We start from the raw sequence: 27,065 nt of genomic DNA on the forward strand, positions 1-27,065 counted from the left end.
GAGAGATTATTGAACAGCACACAGGGAACATAAAACCCAAAACAGAACCCCATTTATAATCTTGAGTTTTATATCTGCATAATAGATGGAGAATATTTACATCTCTCTATTCTGCTACAGAATTCTTCAACACTTCTTTTTTTTCTGCAGAACAGAGAATGTATTAATTTTTTTATCTGCACAATAATCTTCTTGTGAATAACAGTGATTCAGTTGGAAAATTTCTCACAATAAGCAAAGAAGTGGAAGCAAAAGATTAATTTGTAAGATGATCGCGGGAGAAAATCTCCCAGAAACGAGAGTTCTAGGAGCAGCTCCAAATAACCATTTTCTTTCTTGTAGCCTCCAGACCCACCAATATTCAGTACCTCACTGGCGAGCCACTGAATCACTTTCACGAGCTTTTACACTGATGGCATTTGGACTTCATGTCCAATTGCTTAGGCACAGAAGTTATCCTAACTATCGCAACATTAGAAAAAGAAAGGCATCTTTAGAACTAACTGAATTGCAAAGTTAATGGAGCTCAAAAGCAAACTTGGCATAAGAAACACTTGTTTTAACGAATTAAGGTTTAGTGCTTATATGTGCAAGAAATTTCTAGGGAATTCGTGAAATTTCTAGGGAATTCGTGAATTATATAATACATTAGCAAATTAAGCAGCTAATGTCCAGAAACACAAGCAGTCAATCTGACAAGAGGCCTAAAACCCACTTTAGTACCTCCACTATTTCAATATCGAAACATCATGAAGTTAATCTATGTTAATTCCTGACGAGGAATAGTCACAAGAATTAACCAAGTCTGGCCAAAATCTCACAATCTCAAAATCAATTCAAAATGTTAGATAAAATTCTACACACACCTCATTGTCAATCAGCAACAGATGGGGCATTGCAGCAGCCCATTCTCATTGCACTCACCACATCTAACCATCTTCTTCTGCTCCTTGTGCAAAACCTTGCAGCTCCCATTACACTCCACACACATCACAAACCTAACCCCAGCACACCCTTCACATCTTCCAGCGAGCCCTTTCGGGATTCCATCAAACAGAATCTCCAACTTTCCTTCCTCTTCCAACTTTACCACTTGGTCAGCACCACCAATCAACCTCCCTTTAACAAACACAAGTGGAACTTTGACTTCATTCGTACCCATTAGCCCTCTTAACTCTTCCTTAAAGCCAGAATCCATGGAAACATCTCTTTCAACAACATGAATATGATGTGACTCAATAATTGATCTTACGGTGTTGCAATCTTCAAATGTTTTTCTAATTCCTCTCAATGTAGTAGTGTAAATCACGACCTTATTTTCCCCTCCAGGCGGGCGTTTTTGTTCGAAAGACTGAAGGATAGATTCCAAATCTCGCAAATTCTTTACTTTTGTGGTTCTTGAACTTGGTAAAATTATCCTCTCGATTTCTTCTTCTTCTTCTTCTTCTTCGGACAAGTCTTTCTCATATAATGCAACAAGTTCTGGATCGAACAGAGGACTAAAACTACTCCTCCTCCTCGGAGAGAATCCAGATTCACTTCTAACATTCTCTGTTTTAGCCCCAAAGGGAGACGCTTTCACTGGATAACTCAATCTCAACACTGCCTTGCACGAATTCCTTGATGAATTGTTGGCCTTTAAAACCGGTCTAGGGCTAAAATCTGATGATCTCTTTACCTTATTTTCTTTGCCACCATAAGTTTTCGCCTTTCTTGGAGACCCAATTTGATTCAAGAATTTGAGTGGACTCCTAAGGTCCAAATCAGCAAACCCACGAAGCAAAACCCTCGAATTTGGACTTCTCTTGGTTTGACTAGAAACGGGTACTCCTTCTTCAAGATCTCCCATTAGCTCCCAAGTGTTAACAACCTCTGGATCTTCTTTTGTTGGCGATATTTGTTGCAATCTCTTGCTCTCTTCCACAATTTCTTTGATGTGCTCTTGTTTTTGTTCTTGTTGTTGATGTTGATTGTTGCAGTCAAGTTTGAGAGCACCATAAGTTGAAGAAGTGAGAGAGACCACGTGGTCAACACACTGGCCGCCATTGTTGAATATGATTTGTTGATGGAGTTCTTTCTTGAAGAGTTTTGAAGAAACACATCCCATTGTTTCTTATCTTGTGGGGTTTGCTCTACTTTTTTTCTTTTTCGTCTGGTGGTTTCTTCAATCTCTTTGCAGTTTTGAAAGAGATAACTGCACGTAAGTAAGTGGGGGAGTAGTTTTTGTTTTCCTTTTCTTTTCCGAAGAACTTAACCGTTACCCTGTGTCTGGTCTGCAACGGACCCAACGGTCGAAATTTTCGAATGTCTTCATTGTTTTGTTAGAAAGCCCTCGTTAGTTTCAGTTATTTCTCTTAGTGTTGCCTACCTTTTCCTGTATCTCCTTTTTGGCCCAATTCTTGTAGCATCCTTTCAATTTGAACCCTTAGAAAGTTGCCTATTAATCACATCATTACAACCATGAAACCTGGTCTCTGCAGGAGAAACAAGCAATTTAGAACCCATCAATCATGTGAGCTTATGGCACGCGTAATAAACAAATTGTACAGCAACGAGTCACTAATTCATGATAAACCTAGTTAAATGTACAATATTCAAATAAGTTAAGGTGATAAAGAAACATCGGCAGTTTATTTTAGCCTAAAAACTCAGTTAAATGTCTGCAGTTCGTGCCGACGAGGGAGCTGTATATATTTTTTTGCTACTTTTCGTCCCCATCTATCAGCTTTCACATCCCTCTGAAACGAGGGCAAGGAAATGCCAGCCAAACATATAAAAATACAGTATACAATGACTAAAGGATAGGAGAGATGGGCATGAGGTCTATCTCTCGTGGCTTCACTGATTTTTTATATATATATAATTAATATTAATATTCAGTTTGTTCATATTTTAACTAATTTTAAAATTAATAATTATATAAAGTTTTAATAATTTTAAAATTTAGCTGATGTTTTTATCAATACTGCTGTTGTTTGAAAGTTGAACATTGAGAGCCTAGAAACCTTTTACATATTTTATGATAAAGTAGCGAAACACTTTATCATTGGCCCTTCTATTTGTATAACGTTTGAGCCGAGAAAATCAAGGTGCCTGTATCTCTCCCTCGGGCCTTGGATAATGACCGTACATTCTTTTACAACAGGAGGAAAGAAATGTTTGTCTCTTCATGTGGTGGATGCTTGCTGTTGTCATTTGATACCCTTGTTCTGATGTTAAGGGCAATGTCTAAGCAACTTTTATAGGTTATTAAAATAATATTTTTATTTAAAATATCTAGAAAATAAAAAAATTGAAGTAAAGAAAAAATCAAATAAAATTTATTTTATTTTTTTTAAATATTCTAAAACACAAAAAGAAATGGAATCAATGCACCATCTGAATCCTATTTTATGCTCTCCTTAACTAAACAAAAAAAAAAAACAATTTTCTAGAGCTGAAGCTGGAACCATCTTTGGCAAAATAAAATAAAGGGTATTTTACCTTCTAAAAAAAACAAAGAATTAAGAATTTAAATATTATTTTGATTTATTTATCTTAATTCCGACTCTGATTCTTCTTCTTCTTCTTTTTTTTTTGAGCTTTTCATTCCGAAACAGAGTTATATGGTTAATGTCTTTTTTGTTTTACTAGCTATAATAATACTCCTATCTATTTAAAAAGAAGAAGAAGCACATTGGCCTCATTCCGTTGGCCTTACTGGGGAAGGCAACTTTTAGAAAAAGGTTCGCCTTCTAGAAATTAAAGAAGCTTTCACAAATAAGACAAGAAACCTTATTGGTGGCTGTTTAATTGGAGTAGGTGGGAGCCATTACAAAGCGCAGTCCTCTGGTACTGATTTATTTCCATGAGAGATCGTCTTCACTGACGTTAATTATTTATGGTTGGGTTTGGTTTTGTTTTTATTAATAAAAATAATTAAATTATAATTTTATAAAATATATAAAAGGATTTGGAATTGAACTGAAATCAGTTTCAACTAATTTTATATTAAAAATTAAAAATTATATATTTTTTTTTAATTTTTTAATAGATTTTTTTATTTGATTCAATTTAATTTTTTAATTTTAGGTTTTTAAAATTAAAATTAAACCAAACCAATTTTTTTTAATATTCTAATTAATTTAATTGATTTTTATGATTTTATTTTTTTAATTATTTTTTTATTTTCTTGATTTAATCAAAAAAAAATTTCTCAACCCTAGTTAAAAGATTGATTGTACACTGGGATTATTGCTTAAACTCTGCATTTGCCGCTTTGCTTTATACACACACACACATTGTGGTGATTGGAGTAAATAGTGATATTATATGATATTTTCGGTGTGCATTTAAAAAATTAGTTAAAAATAACAAAATAAATATTTTATTTTGAATTAACATTCATAAGCATATTTTCTCATAAAATTTTCATATTAGGTTTATATATTCACAAAGTAATTATTAATATTAAAAACAAATGATCATATTTCAAAACAATAGCAAAATTAGATAATATTTTATCTATAGAGAGTTTGGACCAAAAAAATAAAAAGGTAATATAAAAAATGATTAGATACGAGCCTAAGAGGATTGGGACAAGAGCTGGCCCAAAATAAATCTAGTCGAGCCTAGGCCTACAATGTCCGGCTCACGTACTTAATCCTTTTTTATTGTAATAGACAGATAACATGTTATCCACTTGAGCAGATAACATGTCATCACCTTATTCAAATTTTAACAATCAATAGTGCTTGGAAAGTTGTGTTTTGTGTTCTTGCACTTTTTAAAAGCTGATTTTTAAATTGTTTTTATTTAAAAATAAAATTTTTAGAAACTTAAATAAATTTATTTTTAACCTTAAAATATTATAAAATTAATAAAAAAACTAATTCACAAAAAAACGTTTCTAAGCTTCATTCTATATTTTTTCAGTTAGATGAGAGTTTCAAATCACCTTTACAGAACTTTATTATTTATCATGAATGCATTAAAATTAATTTTTTTTGTTACTTGAATACGAAAAATGAATCTTTTATGTAAAATGAATAGTCTTTTAATAAATATTCATAAAAAGCTCAATAAAAATTGTCTTTCATTATTCATCTATTTCTTTGATTTAAAAAAATATATTTTTTTAGAAGAATTAGTTTTTTTAAAATATAAACTTAACATTATCTAAAAAGTAAGGTTCAATAAAAAAATATACAAAAAAATTAAAAAAGTATAATTAATATGAAAATTTTATTTAAATTATCTATAATAAAAAATAACAAAATATTTTTTTTCAATTAACATTCATGAGCATATTTTCTTATAAATTTTCATATTAGGTTCGTATATAATATAATTCACAAAGTAATTGTTAACATCATTATAAAAATAAGTAATATTATTTCAAAATAATGATAAAATTAGATAATGTTTTACTTATAGTGAATTTGAATCATAATATAACAAAATAAAAGGGTAATATATATATAAAAAAATCAGGTATTGACCTAAAAGAATTGGGACGCATGCTAGCCCCCAACAAATAAAGTCTGGGGGAGCATGGGTCTACAATATCAGGCATGCACACTTAGCCTCCTCATTTTTTTTTTAAATTTTGAATGGACAATATATTATTCGTTTGAGGAGATCAAATATCATCATCTAGCTCAAATCTCGACAATCAATGGTATTTGAAAAGTTAGGTTTAGTGTTTTGAAAACTCAAATAAATTTATTTTTAATTCTAAAATACTATAAAATCAATCCAAAAAAAATTATAGACCAATTTAAAAATACATTTCTAAGCTTGAATCTATATTTTTCAATGAAGTGAAAGTTTCTAACCATCATCTTTATAGAACTTTATTATTTAAAATAGATATATTGATACCAAAATTAATTGTTTTTGCTTATATATCAATAAATGGATTTTTTATGTGAAATAAATGAATAGTATAATCTATAATAATTTAAGATAAAATTTATAGTAAAATAATATGGTGTGTGTGTGTGTATGTGTGTGTAATTTGGCTCGTTCACAATAATAAATATAAAATAATGTTTGTTTTTATGTTTTGAAAAAATTTAAGATTCTTTTATTTTTTTTATTTCAGATTAATATTTTTTAATATTTTTATATTATTTTAATGCATTAATATTAAAAATAATTTTTAAAAAATAAAAAAAAATATTTTTAAATCACAATTATTCTTCCAAACAGTTTATAAATCAATTATCACACCCGTTGCATCAAACATAAATATAAATTACTGAGAATCCATATATAGGTATAGTAGGAGAGAAGTCCCATCGAAGCATGTTTTTTCTTTCCCCATCTCCTCGTTGTTTGTGACTAAAGAAGGTCATTTGTTGAGGATTAGTTGTGTCATCATTGTCTCTCTTACTAAATACATCACATAATGCCAAAGCTCTGGACGGAGAATTGTTTCCCAAACAGCTCCGTACATCATCATTCTTCTTCCCTTCTTAATGGTGGCCATAAAAAAAAAAGCTATGTGTGTGTGTAATTTGGCTCGTTCACAATAATAAATATAAAATAATGTTTGTTTTTATGTTTTGAAAAAATTTAAGATTCTTTTATTTTTTTTATTTCAGATTAATATTTTTTAATATTTTTATATTATTTTGATGCATTAATATTAAAAATAATTTTTAAAAAATAAAAATATATATATTTTTAAATCACAATTATTCTTCAAAACAGTTTATAAATCAATTATCACACCCGTTGCATCAAACATAAATATAAATTACTGAGAATCCATATATAGGTATAGTAGGAGAGAAGTCCCATCGAAGCATGTTTTTTCTTTCCCCATCTCCTCGTTGTTTGTGACTAAAGAAGGTCATTTGTTGAGGATTAGTTGTGTCATCATTGTCTCTCTTACTAAATACATCACACACAATTATTCTTCCAAACAGTTTATAAATCAATTATCACACCCGTTGCATCAAACATAAATATAAATTACTGAGAATCAAAATATAGATATAGTAGGAGAGAAGTCCCATCGAAGCATGTTTTTTCTTTCCCCATCTCCTCGTTGTTTGTGACTAAAGAAGGTCATTTGTTGAGGATTAGTTGTGTCATCATTGTCTCTCTTACTAAATACATCACATAATGCCAAAGCTCTGGACGGAGAATTGTTTCCCAAACAGCTCCGTACATCATCATTCTTCTTCCCTTCTTAATGGTGGCCATAAAAAAAAAAGTAATTTTTTATTTTTTATTTTAAATTTTAAAATTTAAATATTTTAAAATAATGATCTCATAAATAATCTTTTAAAAATATAAAAATTATTTTAATACATTTTTAAATTAAAAATACTTCTAAACACATTCATCTGTGTTTTCTCTTTTGTTGCGTGCTCTCCCACCTCAATCTCAGGACTACAAATTAATTCTGCCCACTTCTGTAGCCTTCAAAACTGCTCGTCAGTCGCAAATTAGGACTTGGCCTAGCGATTGGAAGAGACTTGTCTTCTTTCATTGTACCTGGGTTCAAGCCCTAGCAATAATCTTTTAAAAATATAAAAATTATTTTAATACATTTTTAAATTAAAAATACTTCTAAACACATTCATCTGTGTTTTCTCTTTTGTTGCGTGCTCTCCCACCTCAATCTCAGGACTACAAATTAATTCTGCCCACTTCTGTAGCCTTCAAAACTGCTCGTCAGTCTCCATACTGTGTCTTTTGTGTGAAAGGAGCCGGTCATTGTTATATACATGCCTGCAGCTTGTCTTCGCATGGAAAAACCCTATCCTTAGCAAAGTTTTAATCTATTCAGAAAAACTGGGACCATATTAAAAGTTTTTTTATTTGAGGATTGAGCTGGCCTAAACACCCCACGTAAATAAAAAAAAAAAAAAAAAAAAAAAAACCTGCTCGTCAGTCTCCATACTGTGTCTTTTGTGTGAAAGGAGCCGGTCATTGTTATATACATGCCTGCAGCTTGTCTTCGCATGGAAAAACCCTATCCTTAGCAAAGTTTTAATCTATTCAGAAAAACTGGGACCATATTAAAAGTTTTTTTATTTGAGGATTGAATTTAAATATTATAATTATGGCAATTAATAAATGGAAGGAGCGTCACAGGACATTAGGGTGTTTTTTTTATTATTATTAACATGCTTTTCTTTTCCAATAAAAATACTGCATCAAACACCAACCATGCAGAGAATTTAACATTACCAGATAGAGATTTTATCTAAATAGATTATAGGTTTATTTATTTTGGTGTTTCAAAAATATTTTTGATAAAAAATAAATTTTTTGGCTTCAAATTAATATTTTTTTTGTTGTTTTGTAGCATTTTAACTTACTAATATAAAAAATAATTTCTAAATAATATTATTTTGATATATTTTCAAGTGAAAAACATTTTAAAAATAACCACAAATACACTTTCAAACATTTTCTATATGGATGGACTAACAAATATTTTAATGGACTAATAAGACATATTTAGAGAAAAAAAAATTCTAATCTTACCATATAAAGTTAGTACTTAAAAACAATAATAACAAAAGATTTAATTATTAAATCAGGCGTAATTTTTTTAGGTAATTCTATAGGCAATCATAATAATAATAAGTTTTTTTGTTTATTGGATCATTAGATCTCTTATAATTAAGTTTGGGAGTTGTTATTTGAATTTCTATTAAATCAGGTGTAATTTTTTTTAGGTAATTCTATAAGCAATCATAATAATAGTAAGTGTTTTTGTTTATTGGACCATTAGATTTCTTAGAATTAAGTTTGGGAGTTGTTATTTGAATTAATTTTGTTATTTTTTCTAAGTTTTTTTGAATTTATTATTTTAATTTAGATTTTATTTTAATTTTTTTTTTGTATTTTTTTTTTTTACTTTTAGTTGTTGTTTAGTAAAGATAAGGTTGTTCCACAAATTTAAAGGTTTTGTACATCTTATGAAAAAGAAGCCATTATATTTAAAAGTCTTGTAAACTTTTGGAAAAGTCATCAATCATATAACAATTTTTCAATTCCAACTAAGAAGTTTCAAAATCATTTCCAACCATTATCTCTTTCCTTCACATGCAAACACATTCAATTCATGCAATCATCCAAGCAATTTTTTTATTCTAAGAACATTGAAAACTAGACTTCAATCAAATACAATAATTAAATTCATTTCAAAGCATCATTAACATACCATCACAAACTAAATACACGTTTGCTTTCTATTACATGCAAAAAATATCACAGTATCATAATTTTTTATTTATCTAATTTTCTTATCTAAAATACTAATTTAAAATTTAAAATTTTTATATAAACTTCAGTAATCTTCACTTAAATTTGTATAAACAAGTTTATAACATCTTATCTAAGAATAGTATAAACTTTCTCCTTTTATTAATAGCATCAAAGTTTTCAACTTCTCCTTTCTTTCTTCTATGTTGTAAGTTTTCTCTTTTTATTCTTTTTTACTCACTTGATTTAAAATTCTTTTTGTTTTTCTTATGGTATTTTAATGATGGATGCTCTCACATTTTCTTTTTTCTTTTCTTCTTACCCTTCCTAGTGACGGCTAACAATTATAAGAAAAGAAAAGGTGGAATTTTCAATTTTTTCCGGCTTATTTACAAGATTACTATTAATGAACCTATAAGTTATTTTTTATCTGAATGTTTCCTTTTTTATATGACCTTCTCAAACTTCGATTGGTTTAATATTTTAATTTAAGATATATAATATTTCAAAATATTCCTTGTAAAATCTTATCTGATTCGATAGTATTAAGAATTATGTTTTATTGCATAAAATTAATTAATAGATGATCTTATACAAAAAAAACTTAATTTTTCTTGTTTTGTCCCTTCATGGATTGTATTAATTACTCCACTAAATCCTCATGATCATTTTATTGTTTCAAATATATTTATTTTATTTTTTCATCAATTAGTTCATTTATATGCTTATTACCATTACACACCATTACACAGTAACATTATTGATTTTCAACTTTACACCAACACCTTTTCATGTAATTTTTTTTATCTTACCTATTAACCATGCATGTAAATCATTTTAATTTTATTTACTTATTTTCTATTTATTTTATTTTTGAATTTTCAGGGGTTTATAATTTTGGTCACATTAATACCCGTTTAGACTGTTAAAACATTCTCAACTTTTTCTTAAAATTTTACCCGGGGTTTCACTCAAACTATTAAAAGATTTCATTTGCAATCATGGGAATTTCCCCTTCGAATTTATTATTCTTTGGTGACAATATTTTATTGAACCTGGGTTGACAAAATCTTAATCCGAGATTCACAGATACAATCAATGGATGGAATTCAATCATTACCGAGGCAATGACATGCCATTATTAATGGAAGACAGCTGGTTCCAAGTCTTGAAGGAGAGACAATGTCAAGGGTTATGGAGAGCGATGCTTATCTAATTCTAAATTCAAAGGCCTGAATTTTTAGGTTTCCTGTAGGTTATTTCAAGTCTTTACAATTCCAAGCAGGGCTAGCTGTTACAATTACCTAGCTAACAAAAACAATAATGCCTTATCATAACTTATGAGATGTATTGGATTTGATTGTTGAGTTTAGATCCCATTTAAAAGATGCAAATTTTATGGTATGTGTTTATATATGCAAATTTTCCTGTGTTTATATATGGGACTGGTGATGCCAACAGGCTGCAGAAAGAGTTGGAGATAGGTTGATCATCGCTCACAGTATCTTTTTGTTCGTTCATTTTAACCCATTAATAAAAGTAACCTCTCCTTTTGCAAAGTCAAACCAATATTTTTACTTCTTCAAATGTTTTATCACAGGCAAGATGTTCATATGTGTTCATGTATTTTATATATATATATATATACATATATATATATATAATGGATTCTCTTAGTCATTGAGTATATGTTAGGGCATGTCATATCTTGGTCATTGAGTATATGTTAGGGCATGTCATACAAATAATAACGTTATTTTTGCACGACAATACTCATGACTTCGCTGGTATCCCTGAGACCACGTTATAATTGAATGGATACATGGGGACACATCACATGGTTGTTGTAGAGTCAATTGCCAGAGCATGTGAGACACTAGTTAAATCCGCAATAATCATGTAGCAAGAAAAAAGATATTCTTGTATTTTTCTTATATATATATACATGAATATCTTTTTTCTTATATATATATATATATAGAAGAAAGAAGATATTCATGTATATATATATATATAGTCGCTTGAAAATCTATGGCTCTCACCGTGATTTGACTATTGAAATGCCATATTGTTTCTTGGGCAACTTATCTTCACTTTCTGGCAATTGACTTCCTGTTTTCTTTCTTAATTTCCTGTATCATATGCATCTATATTCATGCACACGACTCATAATGGGTGAGAGCCATAGATTTTCAAACGATTATATATATACATCAACCCGTCAATTTCTTTCAATGGAATTTCCCCAACTAGAAGGATAATTCATATGCAAGGTTAGATGATTAATACAATCAGTTCTTCGAAGTAGTTATACTTACCATCTCGAGATAATAAGTAACAATTTCTCAATTTTTATCTTTAATTCTATATAAAAAAAAAAAACGTTAACAGACCAAGCTTGTTAGGGTTCAGAAATTCATTAAAAATTATTTCTATGTGATGTTAGAATAATTTTGTGAGCTGTGAAAGGGGTCAACTAGGGATACCAATGGGTATTTGTGGATCAAATTTTTTAATATTTACACTCGATTAATAAAAAATTTAAATATTTATAAATTATTTATTGGATTTTAGGTATCCAGTGAATACCTTTGATATACTATTATTTATTAATCAATAAAAAATAAAATAATACATATATATATATATATTATTTTTAAAACTTTCAAAATAATAATCTATAGATAAAAATTTAAAAATACAAAAAAATTAAAAAACATAGTTGGATGAAAAAACAAAAACAATCTAACCCGTTTATTTGCTGGAAATTAATTTTTTATTGGAAAGTAAACTTCGAGAAAGTAAATTATTTTTTTATGTTTGGTAGTGGGACATCAAAGTATTTATTATAACCAATAATAGCCACCAATACCATTTAATACACACACACACTTCAAATATATACTCACGCGTGTGTGTGTTTTATGGACATCAAAGTATTTATTATAACCAATAATAGCCGAACACGCTCTCAGGGTCTTTGCCATATGAAAATTTTGTAAATCGTAAACAAATTAATATATATGAAGTAAAGGAAACGGGAGTCGTTACATATATAAATATAAAAAATAAAAAAGAGAGAAACTTATATGGAGATGTGGTTATTCCTCTCATAATTATTAAAGTTTTTTTTTTTTTTTCCCTCACTTAAGGTAGCATCTAGTGATATTGTCTCAAAATAAAAGGAATTACATGTAACAATATGGAGAAAACGAGACAAAATCAGGGAAGAAGATAAAATATTATTTGATAATGGTGAATAAAATATAATAAATATTTTTCTTTTATTTTTGTGTTGCTTTGCCTATATAAAACATACTTGAAATAGTAAGAAAAACAAATTATTTTTCACATTAATTATACATGTTTACTTATTAAATAATTTTTAATAGTAATATTTTTTCTTTCATGGTGTGGAAAAATAAATTACTAACTCGGTAATTATTTAATTTTTTATGTTCATTCTATTTCTCTCTATATTATTAATATCGTAATTATTTCAGTTTTTTTTCTTTTTTCTTCTGCCCATTCTATTTCTCTCTATATTAATTTCTGATTAATTGCCTTTTTTTAACTTTTCACATTTCAGATTTATTAATGATTCAAATTAATAAAAAAAAATGAAGGGTCTGGATCTAAATGTGAGAACATAATTAATTGGAAAATATGAAAATATTAAGAGTTCATTTTTTTTTTTAAAAAAAGAAAATTTATAATCCATGTCCTACCCCTTGTTTATGGAGTGGTAGAAATCACCTCAAAAAATTGTTTAGAGATAGGGAAGAAATGTCTTCTTTAAAAAAAATATTATTTTTTTATTTATTATTTCATAATATAACCAAACATAACCTAAAATATAAAAAGAGTATAAATTGAAGTCACTTCCATCCTACACTAAAATAAAGCTGACTTCAAACAATAACAAAAATATGTTAATTTAACAATAATTTATATTAAGAATAAAATATTTTTTTTTACATAATTTTATTTTATTTTCATTTTATTTTCTTACTTGTCTCATCTGTCTCTATTATATCCATCTCTTTTGACCTCAAACAATAACAAAAAAAAAAAACTACATATATGATTAGGCATGTCCATAAAATTTAAAAAGGAAAAAAGGAAAAAATGGAGAGAAGATTGGTCATTTTAATTAGTTAATTTATTATTTTGTTACAAAGAAGATCTTCAAATTAATTTGGAATTTTTTAAAGAAAGAAATATATTAATGCTAGTTAAACTACTACCCCGAACAATTATTTAATTTGCTAATGATCATCTTTTGCAAAAAGAAAACTGCAAATCCTTGAAAATTATTTAGTTTGTAAATGAACTATATATCAACCATTAAATTTCCATCACTCGTCGATGATCAGCACTCAGTGCAAGGGAATTCTAAAGTATCATTGATAAATTGGAAATTAAAAAGTTACGAAATCATCAACGGCAATAACATTACTATTATTATCATACATAGATTAAAAATAAATAAATTTAATGGCGCCACCTGGACTACAAGTCAAGCTATAAGATGATATATATATATATGCATGCTTGGTAAATATAATAAAAATGAAAATATATGACTTGAATTGTCCTAATGCATTTACAAGATTTTAATGACAGAATTAATCATTCGATTAAAAGTAATAATTGAAGGTTTCTTGTTAGGTTTAGGTGGTCCACAAAGAAGTAGCTAGGTTTGACAATAATGCAATGGATCCGCTATGGTTGATACAAAATGATATTCGCCCATAAAATACTGCTTAATTGAATACAAATTAAAAAGAAGAACAAAACCCTTTTGATAACTTAGATGAAATACTAGATTGGTGTTCCATGACACGAGCTACATAATATAATTAAAAAAGCACAAGTGACAGTAAACTAAATAAACTGAAAAGAATACAATGACTCATTGAAAAAAAAAATGACACTTACCAATATTATATAAATATATTCTCTCAATGTTCTTCAAATATCTTTGTAATCTTATTCAATAACAAAATAAAAATTAAATGAGAATATGATAATCTTATAAAATTAAAAAAATTAGACCTTAATTTTTAATAAATCAAATGTTAAAAAATAAATTAAAAAAATAATCAAAAGCTAACTCGAGCCCACCTGAGCTAACTAAGCAAATACATAACCTTTCATGAGATTGGAATAACCATGTACAAATAAAATTAAATAAATCCACAAAACTCAATTTTAAAACTAACCTAATATTATAGAGAGAAATTGAAAAACAAAACTTGCGAGAAAGGAAAAACAAAACTCAAGTCAACTCGGGTTAATTCATAAAACTTGACCCCTAAGATTTTAGATCAAAATAACCCCATAGAGAGAACACAGAAAAAAAAAAAAAGTCCAATCTCCAGCCAACTAAATGTTGAAAAATGAAATTGAAAAAAATAATTTAAAAAGAACCTATAAAAATTAAAGTCATCTTGAACTAATCTTTCAAATATATGATCTATGTCAGGAGGTTGAGATCATCTTAAGGAAGATAAATCTAAAAAAAAAGCATGAAGCCAAATTCTTAATCAATTAAATATTGATGGATGAAATTAAAAAAAATAAATCAATTTAAAAAGGATCCAAAACAAGCAATCAAAAGAATAAGAACCAAATTTAACATAAAAATAAAATAAAACAAAAAGATAAGGGATTAAATTGAAAAGAAAATTCAATTAAAAAATGATCTGGATCAAAACTAATAACAATCAAGAGAATGATAATTAAATTTGACATAAAAAATAAATGAAATAAAATTAAAAAATTAATTAAAAAAAATTAAAAAAATTAAAAGAATAAAGATAAAATTTGATAATAAAAAAAATAACATGACTACTTTACACTTTGGTAGCCCAACACAATTTCCAAAGACATGAAAGAGAAAAGAAGTAGGAGAAAAAAGAATAGTCAATTGAAGCTTCACCATAGCATCACTATAGACATTCATCCTACCATTAAAAAGGTTTCTTTGTAATAGTTCTAATATATTTGTGGACAACAGTTTTTTTGTCATCTAAAAAGATTGCACATGTTATTAGAGCACATGTATTTTATATATTTTTATTTACTATAATATTTGTTTTACAAATTAGATTCCTCAAGCCCTAACTATTTTAATCAATAAAATAGTAAGTATCAAACACATGTTAGAACTTTTCCACGTATCTAGGAAACAAAAAATAAATCAAGTTAACTCTAAAAAAGATTAGTCTTAAATATTATTAAAAAAAAGGTTCAATACTTGTTCATTGCTAGAATTAAGTCTTCACTGTTTTTATTGATCTAATTCAATTTATTTTCATTTATTTTCTTCAAATCAAGCATCAACTAATAGTCAATTTTCTTTTCCAACACTGGAAGAAGCCAAAATTAAGTCAAGCAAAATAAATAATAAAGTGCAACCCCAAATCAGTTTAATATAAAAAGGATTAAGTTAAAAGAAAAATCAAGGTAACAAAAAAAACAATATCATAAAGAATATTAGATTCCTTCAAAATCTATTATAAAAGTGTGATGCCTTTTATTATTATTTTTTAAAATTTAATATGCAACTTGAGGTTAGTCGGTTATTCCCAACTAGATAATGCTAGCATGGTTATTGAGAGTTGTCATATGATAATACACATAATTATCACAAGAAAGATAACAGATAAAATAATGAAGAAAAAATATTTTTTCCCTATAAAAATTATCTTTTTTTATTTATATAATCATTTTTCTTATTTTGATGAAAAAAATATTTTTTATATTAACAAGGTAGTTCATTTAATAAAAATAAAAAAATATTTTTGAAAAGTACAATGAAAAAAATATTTTTAATCAATAATTCATGCATTTCTTTCTTATTTTGACAAAATGCATCCCCCTTCTTTTTTGTTTACGTGAAGCATTGCTTTTAAGTGAAAACTTATTATATTTGTGAAAGTAAGTTTTAATTAAAAAGCTAAAAAAATCATGAATCTATTATTTTTACACACTAATATGAAAAATATCTTAGAATAAGAAGTAAAAAAAAAAAATAACAATTAACAATAAAAAATAAAATTTTATTCTCACTCAGTATTAGGCTAATATTAATGGACATTTTACAAGGCAATCGATCATAAAAAGACTTAAACATATTCTAAAAAAAATAATATAATTGGACATTTGCTTAAATATTATTTTAATAAACTAATTTAAAGAGGTTTTTTTAACCTATAAAAATAAATTAACAAAAATAAAAGGATGTATAAGAAAATAGCTCATGAGCGTATGGGTATGAAAGGTCATTCCCATCTACCTGGATTGTTTTTCAACAAACAAGCAATTATATATATATAAAAGACAATGCATCATTTTTATAAGAACATGACTTTTTGATTTTGTTTAATGGTTGCTAAGATTGGGTTTGAGTTTTAGATACTAAAATCTTAATTTTGTTTTTTTTTAAATAGTCCAAAAATATTATAGAAATATCAATAAACCTAATTGAAAGCCTAAAAAAAAAAGAGCCTATAATCACTCTAAAAAAATTCAAAATCCAAACAAATAAAAAAATATTACCTTTCTTGAATCCTTTTCTTCAAAACCAAGTCAATGATACCAAAATCAACCTTGTAGTAATGAGAATATAGTTGACCAACCACTTTTTCTCTCATTTTCTATTTTCTAGCAACTCTATCTTCCTTTCCAATTTCAAGGACTAAATTAATAAAAAAAACATAAATAAATAAATAAAAACCAGAATATAATACAAATTAAAAAAATCTTGAATATTAGAAAATATTATATGGCTTAACCCTTTATTTTTTTAGTAAATTCTTTATATTTTCATATCTAGATAATCATGAAGAAGATTGATTTATAAAAGCAAAGTCACTACTTAATTTTGTTAAAGTTGAAAAAAAAAAGGGTCTATATTGATTCTAAGAGTTTTAGCTAAGAGGATTGATTATACAACTAGAAAATATCATGGTTACCCCAGTATTTCATAATCATCACCTATTTTTAACCTAAGAGAATTTATTATGCAAATCAATGCTAATATCTATTTTTTTATATGTCGTAATTTGTGTGTTGATTATGGGCATTTTTTGACCAATTCTAAACAAGGTGATATAAAAACTATGAAGATCTTATCATTTCACCTAAATTGATATTAAGGTGTTATAGTCTGCTAGGAAGAATGAAGATATTAAAGCTTAAAGTTCATTTTCCATTTAAAAACCAATAACTAAAATCTTAAACCTATGTCCAAATAATCTTCCAAACCATATAAATAAAAAAATAATAAATATGAAAAATATTAAAACATAGGTTTTAAGTTCATTAACCTACCTCACCATGAAACTAAACAAATAAAATCAAGTCTATTGTTTAATTTTGTTTTTCACTATAAAAAGTTTGCAAAAAATATTAATTAATGGCACAAAAAAAGAATAAAAATAGAAAATATTAATGATGACAACAATAACAACAAGAAGAAAAATCAAGAATACCCTATTATTGGAACATGATTGATCTCATATCCTAAATCTAATAAAGACAACACCAACTATAACATATGATCATAAATTATGAATAAATAATATGTAAGACGTCACACATAAACAAAAAACCATAAACCAATATAGTTGGTTGGTCTCCATATGGTCTTTGGATTTTTATTTGTTGGCTAATAGTTATTTTACAAAAAAGAGTTAATGCTATCTTCATCATTAACCAAAGTTCCTTTTGAGTTTTTTTTTACTTGAAAATAAAAATTATATATTTAGTATTAATTTTAAAAAATCCTTAAAAAGCTAAATCATGTAATGAAGTCCTTTATTCCTTTAACTTTGATAAGATTTATTCATTCATACTCTTATTTTTACAACTTTAAACCCACAATTCAAATAAAATCCATTTAACTATATGATATAATCAGCCTATAATATATATGTGTGTGTGAAACAAATACAAACAAAAAAGTTAATAAATCTCAAAATTGTCAGAGCAAGAACTTGATTATATTGATAGTAAACTATGGACTAAAACATAGGGTTAGAAGAGAAATAAATACTAAAGGGAATGTAAAGTTAGATAAAGAGTTGTTGTAAGACATGTTGATACACATGTACAAAACTAGAAAAAACTTTTCAAAAATATATCATGATACATCTTTTGGTGTATAGATGTAAGATTGGTATTGAGATAGTCTTTGCAAGCCATTTTAGATTATTGAATGGTGGCAATTCATGGAGACTAGAGGGAGAAGACTAAGTTTTGGTAGTCTCTCTTTCTCCTCCTTCTCTCTCTCTCTCTCTACTAGGGTTTTATGCTTTTAATGTACCATCTAGTGAGAGTAAATGTGTATTTATAAAGATATCACTAGGTTGGTTAAGGCTTGCCTTATTTGAATTTTTTAAAAGAGAAAGGCTTGGATAGTACAACCAAAACCAGACATATATAAGTCTGATATGTAGCATCACACATGTTTTGGTAGCTTATGCCTTGCCCTCCTCTTTCTTTCTATTTTCTTTATTTTTTTACTAAAAAAACAAATAACTAATGACAATATGAAATTAACATATGCTAAGAGGGCCTTATCATTTCATTACAATTATGAATAGTGAAATGTCTTGGCATTTTACACTTTAGTCTTTAAAAATTAAAATTTTTGATTTTTTTTTAATTTTCATCCTCTAATATTAAGTTTACCGGGTATTGAATCTCATAATTTATTTTAATTTATTTTTTTATAAATTTATCTCAGTCTTATAACTTGAATTATGAGTTTTGCAAGTTAGCTGTTTTGATTCAAGTAATTTTTTTTCTTTTTTAATTATTTTTTTCTCAAATCATCTCTTAACATTAAACTTCATAATCATAATCATAATTATTTTTTTTATTTTTTTATGGGGTTATTATGGTTTCATGACCTAAATCATGAGTTTTGCAAGTTAGTTATGTCGACTCAGATTTTTTTTTTTATTTTAATTATTTTTTTTTCAAATTCATCTTTCAATATTTGATTAATTAGTAACTGGACTTCATAATCATAATCATAATTATTTTTTGATTTTCTTTATATGGGGTTATCATGATCTCATAACCTGAGTTGTGAGTTTTTAGGGTTAACTAGGTTAACTCGTGTTTTTTTCTTTTTTAATTGATTTTTTTAATTTCAACATTTAATAGTAGGTTAATTTACAATTATATATATATATATATATATATATATATATATTATATTTTATTTATGGAGTTATCTTGGTCTTCTCACCTGCGTTCGACAAATTAATTTAGTTTGACTCTAATCATTGTTTTTTTTATTTTATTTTTTATTTAATTTTTCAACATTGGGTTTTTTAAAAATTAAACTTCATAATTTATTTTCTTTCTATGAGGTATTATTACTTGGGTCACGAGTTAAGCTTGTTGACTTAATTTGTTTTTGTTTTTTGTTTTTTTTTTAATTTTATCATTCAATATTGAGTTAATTATAAATTAGGCTTCATAATTTATTTTGGTTTATATTCTATGAGTTTATCCTAGCTCTTGACTATGGTTATGAGTTTGTGTTGATCGACTTGAGTAGTTTTTATGTCCTTTATATATATATATATGTGAATTGAACTTTATAAATTTTTTCAATTTATTTTTATAAAGTTATCTCTGCCTCATTATCCTGATTTGACAGGTTAGCACTAATTGATTTAGTTTATTTTTTTAAGTAAGTTTTGTTTTCAATTCTATCTTTTAACATTAAGTTGATGGAGAATTGAGTTTAATACATATAGGGCTATTAAGATCTCATGACTTAGAGAGTAGATTTGACATATTAACTCAAGTTAATTTGTCATTTCAATACTTAAAAAAATTTATTTTCGTTGTCTTTTTAGTTAAAATATATTTTTATTGGTCATTTGAATTGTCTTTAAATTTGACAAATCAATTAAATTATCTAAATTATCTAATGTCAATCTCCATGTAATTATAATTTTTACCTATAAAAAACAAATTAATAATATTTTATTTTTTTAAAAATAATTTAACTCTCAACAGAGCACGGATAAGCACATGAACGAGTGATAGTGAGATGTTTGCACTTGCAGGAGCTTGTGAGTTAAAATTTTTTATTTGAAGTATTTGAGCTTTATAAAAAATGCTCTTCTATTAAAGAAAGTTATAATGCAGTATTTTATTATAATAATATGACTTCTTTGCCATGCTTGCTACTAATCTTGATCCTCTAACCATTCATTACGTGTTGCAGAATTCTATCTTTGATAAAAAAAAAAATTTTAAAAATACAAGAAATAACTTTACTTTAAAATCAAGTACTGGTATTTAAAATAAAAGAAAACTTGGCGGAGCCAGAAAAAGAAATATTTATCAAGGCATATTAGTCTTACTAGTTTCTAAGAAGAAGAAGAAAGAAATATTAAAAAAATAATAGCGGGTGGAAGAAGTTGGAAGAGCGGCTGCCTAATGCGGCTGCCCAAATCAAAATTTTCCTTCTTTCTTTCTTTCTTTTAAATAATCATAAATAATTAGCACAGACCAAATTCACTACAAGTTAAAAAAATAATAATTACTATTATTTCTTTACCCTCAATCCTTTTACTATTAGCCTCTTCTCTACTTTTTTTTTTTTTGTTTTTTTAATATTTTAAAAATAAAAGAGAAGTAAAGAAAATGGGAGGGTTTTTCTTTTTTAAATAAAATAATTATTATACAAATCAGAGTGATTATTTTATAATAAATTTATTTCTCTGTTAAAGTATGCGGTTTTACCTTTCCCAAAACGAGCAAGCACTAGTCAACAAGTTGAAACTCTCCCTCCAAAAAAGACTTCTTCCCTTTTTTTGTTGTATCTCCAATTCATCATCACATATTACTAATCTCCTACCTTCCAATTCTCTCTCTCGCCCTCAAAAATCAGCGAGACATAATTTTTCTTAGTTGAACGGGCGACGATGCCACAAGTGGATCTTGAAACTCTAGTCTCAGCCTGCGCCGGAGGCACCTGCGACAGCAAAATCGCCTGTGAAACTCTCGCCGCCGCCACCACCACCACTAACAAAAACAACTACCACTCCCTACCGCCACCACCACCAGACTCGCCCGATGTTGCCGAAGTACCACCAGATTTCCCGCCAGAATCCTTCTGGCTGTCCAAAGACGCCGAACTCGACTGGTTCAACACCAACGCTTACTATGAACGCAAAGATTCCACGAAAGGAAACTCAAACTCCGCAAACTTAAACCCCAACCTCATCCCCAATCCGACCCATAACTCCTCCAATTCCCAGCGTTTCTCTTCCTTTCACTCTAAGGCATCAATCATTGGCTTACCGAAGACACAGAAATCAACCTTCGTTGTTGACACAAAGAAACGCCGCATCTGTAAACATGGAAACACACGGTTGTTTCCTAAACGGTCCGGTTCGACCGGTAAATCGGATCCGACGGGTATGATTGAACCGTCTTCACCCAAAGTATCTTGTATGGGAAGAGTAAGATCGAAGAAAGATCGCCGTAGATTGCGGAAAAAACAGCTACAGCAACAAGAACAGCTATCTTTTCAAGCAACCGGAAAGAAGGAAAGTACTAGAAAGGACAAGAAGAAAGAAGCAGGTTTCTTTGCTAGTCTTAAAGCTATTTTCAGGTGTAAGAGTGACATCAAAGATATATCACATAGGACCACCCGCAATATTGACACGTCGTATGGTGGATCGGTCAGCGAGAGCTACACGTTTAAGAAATCGAGTGATATCAGGGATCGGTTGCCGGCGAGTGATAGAGACGCGCCGCATAGGAGGAGCTTTGGAATGGAACCGTTGGCGGCGGAGCCGGTTGTCGGTTTGGGAGGCATGACGAGGTTCGCGTCAGGGAGGAGATCGGAGTCGTGGAGCGTTGAAATTGGCGTCGCATGATCCGATTGGTCAAGTAAACAATTTGGTCCAGGGTGAAGTAAAAGGGAGGAGGAGCGCTTGTGGTTGCGGTCGTGATTGGTGGGCATCTTTTGTGCTGTGGGTTTGAATTACGGTTAGGATGACGTGGCATGGTGGATTAACCGTTTCAGCGCGGTAACTACAGTAATTACCTTTCCACGTTTTTTTTTTTTTGTCTCTTTTGTTTTCATGGTTCGTGAATCTTTATGGTTTTCCAAAGTCATACAAATAGGGCTTGTAGATATATAATGAGTGTAAATTTTGTTAAATAAAGTAGTTAATGAAGGCTATTATATCATTGGCTAGTGGTTTGTCTCAAGAGGATGCAAAGCTATTATTTTGTTCCTCCCTCCTCGCATTTATAATTTTTTAGGTTAAATGCAAGGAAGCTTAATTTTGATGTTCTATGTTAAAATTCACCACTGTTTTGCCTTGGAACTCTCGTTATCCCTCTCACATCCATGGTAAGGAATTTGTGTAGATCCGTGAGTTAGATTAGATAATGTTTATTTCTGTTTTTTAAAATATTTTTGAAAAAATTTTATTTTTTTTATTTTTTAATTAACTTTAAATTAATATATTTTTAGTATTTTCAAATTATTTTGATACGTTGATATTAAAAATAATTTTTAAAAATTAAAAAAAATTATTAACATATATTTTAACATCAAAAACTATTTAAAAAACAATAACAACTAACACCTACTTGAGAGAAAACATGGAATGGAATCTTGAAGATACATGTTTCGATTATAATTCAAGGGATTTGCAGTTTCATGAAAGGTCGTTCAAATTCAAGGAACCTCTTAATTACTTCTGATGACTTCTAAATTAAGTTGAAATGGAGTTCTCCTAAGCACTCCTAGAACCAAAGTGAGTCTTCTTCCTAATTAGATTACATGTAGGATTTGGTTACTTGAAAAAAGGGGTCATTTTGGAGTTTGCATAGTTTTTTATTCAAAATATATTTAATATTAGAATTTGAAAACTATATAAGAATATCAAAATGACATGAAAAAATATATAAAAAATATTAATTTAAAGTAAAAAAATAACTTTTTTAAAAATAAAAATAAACGTGTAGTCTTCATCTGCTTAGTGATAATGCTCTGTGGCCTTCTCACTTTGTTGGGTTTTGTTCAAATTATCATGTAATATGTTGTGGTTAGGTGGGTCATTCATTAACTTACAAGTGAGGAAATCCCCTTGGAAGGCCCATCGTCATTATTGACTTCTGTGGTCTTTGTGTGATCGATGGTTTCAAATCTTGACTAAGTTCGAATTTCACCCACCCATTTGTCTAACAACTTGACTGCTTCACCCGTCAACATACATCATGTTCATTTTATAGCCATAACTCAGAGAAAGAAATACCAAAGGGTTATGCCCAGAAATCTGTTCCTCAACTTGACTGCTCGATCATAATCGAAACTCATCATCATGGGTGTTTGTCTGCGGGCTGATCTTCCCAACAGATAAGAAATGGTGGGGAAAAAAAAACTGATAAAAATTCTTAGCAGCGATTGTTGTTAGAAGGCTGGGGGATTTAGAATGGTTATTTCTGGGTTCTGAAATCAAGATCAGGACACCAACTCATGAATTTAAACCAAGGGTGTAGCAATAATCAAGTCCACCATGATTGTTCTATTTCAGATGAAAATGACACCAATTGGTTCAATCTTGTTGTTCTCGAAACTTCATCACTTCGTGGGGACAAGTAATTAAATGTCGGGTTGTTCCACTAGGGAGCTTCTGTCAAGGAATTGATCTCAGATTCCTAATATAAATTTGAACACAATTGGCAAATTTGACACATAATATCATGAATGTAGGGAACAATGTCCATATCACTTTCATGAAGTTAGCAGCTTGGATTGAGAGTGAAGTTCAAAATGCTTGTTATGTGCTTTATACATGTACTGTCCAATCTGCTATTTCAGGCCAAAAACGGTCAAATTAAAGTAGAATTTGATTGCAATCAGCTTATCGTGCCCCTTAAAATGTTTCAAGCAAAACAGAATTAAGGGTGGAGTTGCATCTGCGGACAGGAAAAGATTATTTCCATGACCTACACCGGTAAATTTGTCCAAAGTACTACATAATTAAGTTCGTAAGACAGGAAAGGAACATTTTGTTCCCTGTGGGAGTAATTTTAATCGGAGAATTCATTGTATAATTCAACCTTTCTTCCATTCAGTGACTGCAACGGCCTTGAGTTCTGCTTGTAATCAGCACCCAATGGAGCTTTCAGGGCTTCTACCTGCTCCTTGGATATTGTTCTCACCTACATATTTGCGTGCCATTATCAAAAAGTCTGCTTGTATGTTTATCTGCATACGTGTGTTATATATATATATATATATATATATATATATATCTTACCTTGCCAAGAACGTTCCAGATCACATTTTCAGTGCATGGTGGGCTGGTGATAGAGCCGATGTATCTGTAGTACTTGCGGGTATTTTTTCTTAATAGCTTATTGTCCAATGGCCCAATAGGAATGTGGGCTTCTTCATTGCCTGCATATGCGTCCTTAGCTAGATCACCCAGCTTATTTGTAATCTGCAACCATGAATAGCTCTTATTGGTTAAAACTTTCCTCGACAGATGCCATACCTTCAATCTATTCATGCAGAACAGCTTCAGAAGTAGGAACCCTAAGCGATTGCCTCAAGGAAATCGAACTTTTTCCAGGAAGGAACAGGATTGTTTACTTCAACCTAAGACTTACAATGAAGTGACTGCTTGTTTGCATGACTGCAACACATGCCCTTTAGGAATAACTAAAATCAGTATAGATGAAAAAACTGCATGTAACGTCTACCTTACTGATAAACGGATCAGCATCACCAAGTTCGTAGAGCATTGACACCACAGCGATGGCGCCGGAATCTGACAGGTGGACTAGATGAAGCTCGGCAGCGTATCTGCAGATATAGAATGCCACTCAAGTTCAATTTGGTGTCCATTTCTATTTATCAAACATTTTTGCAATCTATACTGATTGCAAAAATGTGTAATTTTTGTGAGTTGAGAGAGAGCATACTGGACACCGTCAATGTGATGTTCGGAGGGAGAATGCCAGTGCATTTGCTTAAATGTGTAGTTTTTACCATCTACAATCAAGACTCCACAGTTCCCCTCATAGCGCAACTGCATATAGAAAATTCAGAATTCAGAATAATTATTACTACTTTAAATTTATGAAAAACAAATGATATCTTGGATAAGCATGTATAAAGTTGTTCAAGAGATCTCTTGAAACTATTTTTCTCCATTAGCTCATATGAATCTAACCTACCACGACATGTATGTCAGCCCATTCAAAGAGTTGATAACAGTATATTAATTTATTATGATAAAATTAGCAAAATTGTGTCAAGTTCAGGAATAAACCCCAATATTAAAGCCATTGTTAACAAGAATAGCATTTCCACGCTTGTAAACCCTGGTCAAGGGTGTCAAACTTTTGTTTTCCACTGCCTCGTTCTTGATGATGTTGATAGGAGACTGAAGTTTCCCAGATGAGCATGTTGAGAATTTGGGGTTCAAGTTTCCCCAGTTGGCAGGGCCACGTAAACCAGCATAACTGAATTCAACTACAGAACCTGCCACGAAAATTTCAAGAATCAAAGTCAGCTAGTTTGTGACATAACAATAACAAAAGAGCATAGAACTTGTCAAAGAAACATAAATATGTGTTTCAGAAAAGAAAAGAAAAAAACTCTGTTTGTGTGCGTGTGTGGGGGAGAAAGAGTAGCGCGTGCGAAAGATAGTCATACCGTGAGCTTGCTGTCCAAAATTTGCGAAAGCAACTGCAAACAACAATGCAATAGAAATGAAAGAGGAAAGTTGAGGAGCCATGTTTTGCAGGTGTGCTCTCATCTCAGACTAATTAAGATCTTCTCCTCGAATATGTTCGTTAGAGAGAGGCTGGCTCTCTTGCTCTAAGTTGTTCAATTAGAGGCTCAGCTTGTAGCTGCACTGGTGCTAAATTTGCAGAGAGCTGGTAAATTTAGCTGTACTTTTCCCAAAACCTTCGGCACACCTTCTTCTGTCTGTCGATGTCTATTTATATACGTGGTGAGCTTCCCCTATCCTGCTTCATTTTTTGTTTGATGTTCTAAAAGAAACCTTTATCCTAAGCTAGGGGGTTAATCAAAATGCTTTAAATTAATGCAGATTATTGGATTTGCACTTTTGTCACAATGTAGCAGCTTGGCTCTGCTATTATTACAAGCAGAAAACGCAGAAAGCTGGCTTGGGAGAAGATGTAGACCATTGGCTAGCCTTTTCTGATAACTGATTCAGAGATTAATCAAACTTATTGAATGACTACATTTAGACTAATATAATCTGCATCTCTGAATTCTTGCTCTGGTCACATGGTTGTTCAAGATGGATTGACACCAGCTGACTGGTTTTCCACCTTTTGGAGGTAAACTCTTTCTGTCCATTGAATAAAATTTGCAAAACCTTTTATCATTAAAATAGCCAGAAGCCTTGCAATTTCATGCATGATATGAAGGTACTGGCCACAATCATAAAAGAAACATGATCTCACTGCCATTAAGTTAGGTGCGGGATGGCTGGTCTCCTTTGCTAAGCACGAATTAAAGCATCTCCTAACTTCTAATTAATGCAGGGAGGAAGACTATTTTAACCAGCAGTGGAAGTTCTTACGAATCCAATAACCATGGTTTCTATTTTCTAGAAATGTATCTGTGCCAGATATGTATATGCAATACATCTATTACCTAGGGACCACGACTCCCTAGGTCGCACATTGTTGAAGGCAAGACAATGAGAGAACTATTTACTTCACAAAGCCAATTTGTTGAGCTTGGCTACCTCATGTTTCATGTAAATTATAACCAGATAAAAAAGCGGAAAAACATAACAGTTAAGGAG

At 29.4% G+C, this 27,065-nt stretch overlaps 3 protein-coding genes across 5 annotated transcripts; 1 reads left to right on the forward strand and 2 right to left on the reverse strand.

Moving 5' to 3' along the window:
• Positions 1 to 2,250, reverse strand: LOC105110694 (uncharacterized protein At3g28850-like). 3 transcript variants are annotated; one of them, XM_011005808.1, is made up of 2 exons: positions 867 to 2,250; positions 1 to 383 (listed from the first exon to the last, which is right to left on the reverse strand). In XM_011005808.1, exon 1 carries the CDS (start codon positions 2,105 to 2,107, stop codon positions 878 to 880), a length of 1,230 nt encoding a protein of 409 aa, XP_011004110.1. In that variant the 5' UTR covers positions 2,108 to 2,250; the 3' UTR covers positions 1 to 383; positions 867 to 877. The 3 variants fall into 3 exon arrangements, with proteins under 3 accessions (XP_011004110.1, XP_011004108.1, XP_011004109.1); XM_011005806.1 differs by having other exon boundaries at positions 377 to 462; XM_011005807.1 differs by lacking the exon at positions 1 to 383 and adding an exon at positions 397 to 458.
• Positions 2,251 to 21,002: 18,752 nt separating this feature from the next.
• LOC105110695 (uncharacterized) lies at positions 21,003 to 22,470 on the forward strand. Its single transcript, XM_011005809.1, has one exon. The coding sequence runs from the start codon at positions 21,174 to 21,176 to the stop codon at positions 22,131 to 22,133; it is 960 nt and encodes a 319-aa protein (XP_011004111.1). The 5' UTR covers positions 21,003 to 21,173; the 3' UTR covers positions 22,134 to 22,470.
• Positions 22,471 to 24,104: 1,634 nt separating this feature from the next.
• On the reverse strand, positions 24,105 to 26,559 carry LOC105110696 (alpha carbonic anhydrase 1, chloroplastic-like). Its single transcript, XM_011005810.1, has 6 exons — positions 25,937 to 26,559; positions 25,551 to 25,762; positions 25,201 to 25,307; positions 24,979 to 25,081; positions 24,534 to 24,716; positions 24,105 to 24,435 (listed from the first exon to the last, which is right to left on the reverse strand). The coding sequence occupies exons 1-6, from the start codon at positions 26,037 to 26,039 to the stop codon at positions 24,304 to 24,306; spliced, it is 840 nt and encodes a 279-aa protein (XP_011004112.1). The 5' UTR covers positions 26,040 to 26,559; the 3' UTR covers positions 24,105 to 24,303.
• Positions 26,560 to 27,065: the final 506 nt, after the last annotated feature.

The sequence above is a fragment of the Populus euphratica genome, unplaced genomic scaffold (genome assembly GCF_000495115.2).
Source record: "Populus euphratica unplaced genomic scaffold, PopEup_1.0 scaffold259.1, whole genome shotgun sequence".
Classification (NCBI taxonomy): domain Eukaryota; kingdom Viridiplantae; phylum Streptophyta; class Magnoliopsida; order Malpighiales; family Salicaceae; genus Populus; species Populus euphratica.

What these genes read in the sequence shown, in the direction of transcription:
- LOC105110694 (XM_011005808.1), bottom strand. Translation starts at nt 2,107, where the DNA reads ATGGGATGTGTTTCTTCAAAACTCTTCAAGAAAGAACTCCATCAACAA.
- LOC105110695 (XM_011005809.1), top strand. Translation starts at nt 21,174, where the DNA reads ATGCCACAAGTGGATCTTGAAACTCTAGTCTCAGCCTGCGCCGGAGGC.
- LOC105110696 (XM_011005810.1), bottom strand. Translation starts at nt 26,039, where the DNA reads ATGAGAGCACACCTGCAAAACATGGCTCCTCAACTTTCCTCTTTCATT. An exon ending in CATCACATTGACGGTGTCCA is followed by an intron (nt 25,082 to 25,200) that starts GTATGCTCTCTC and finishes CTATATCTGCAG; the next exon opens with ATACGCTGCCGAGCTTCATC. An exon ending in TCTGGAACGTTCTTGGCAAG is followed by an intron (nt 24,436 to 24,533) that starts GTAAGATATATA and finishes GCAAATATGTAG; the next exon opens with GTGAGAACAATATCCAAGGA.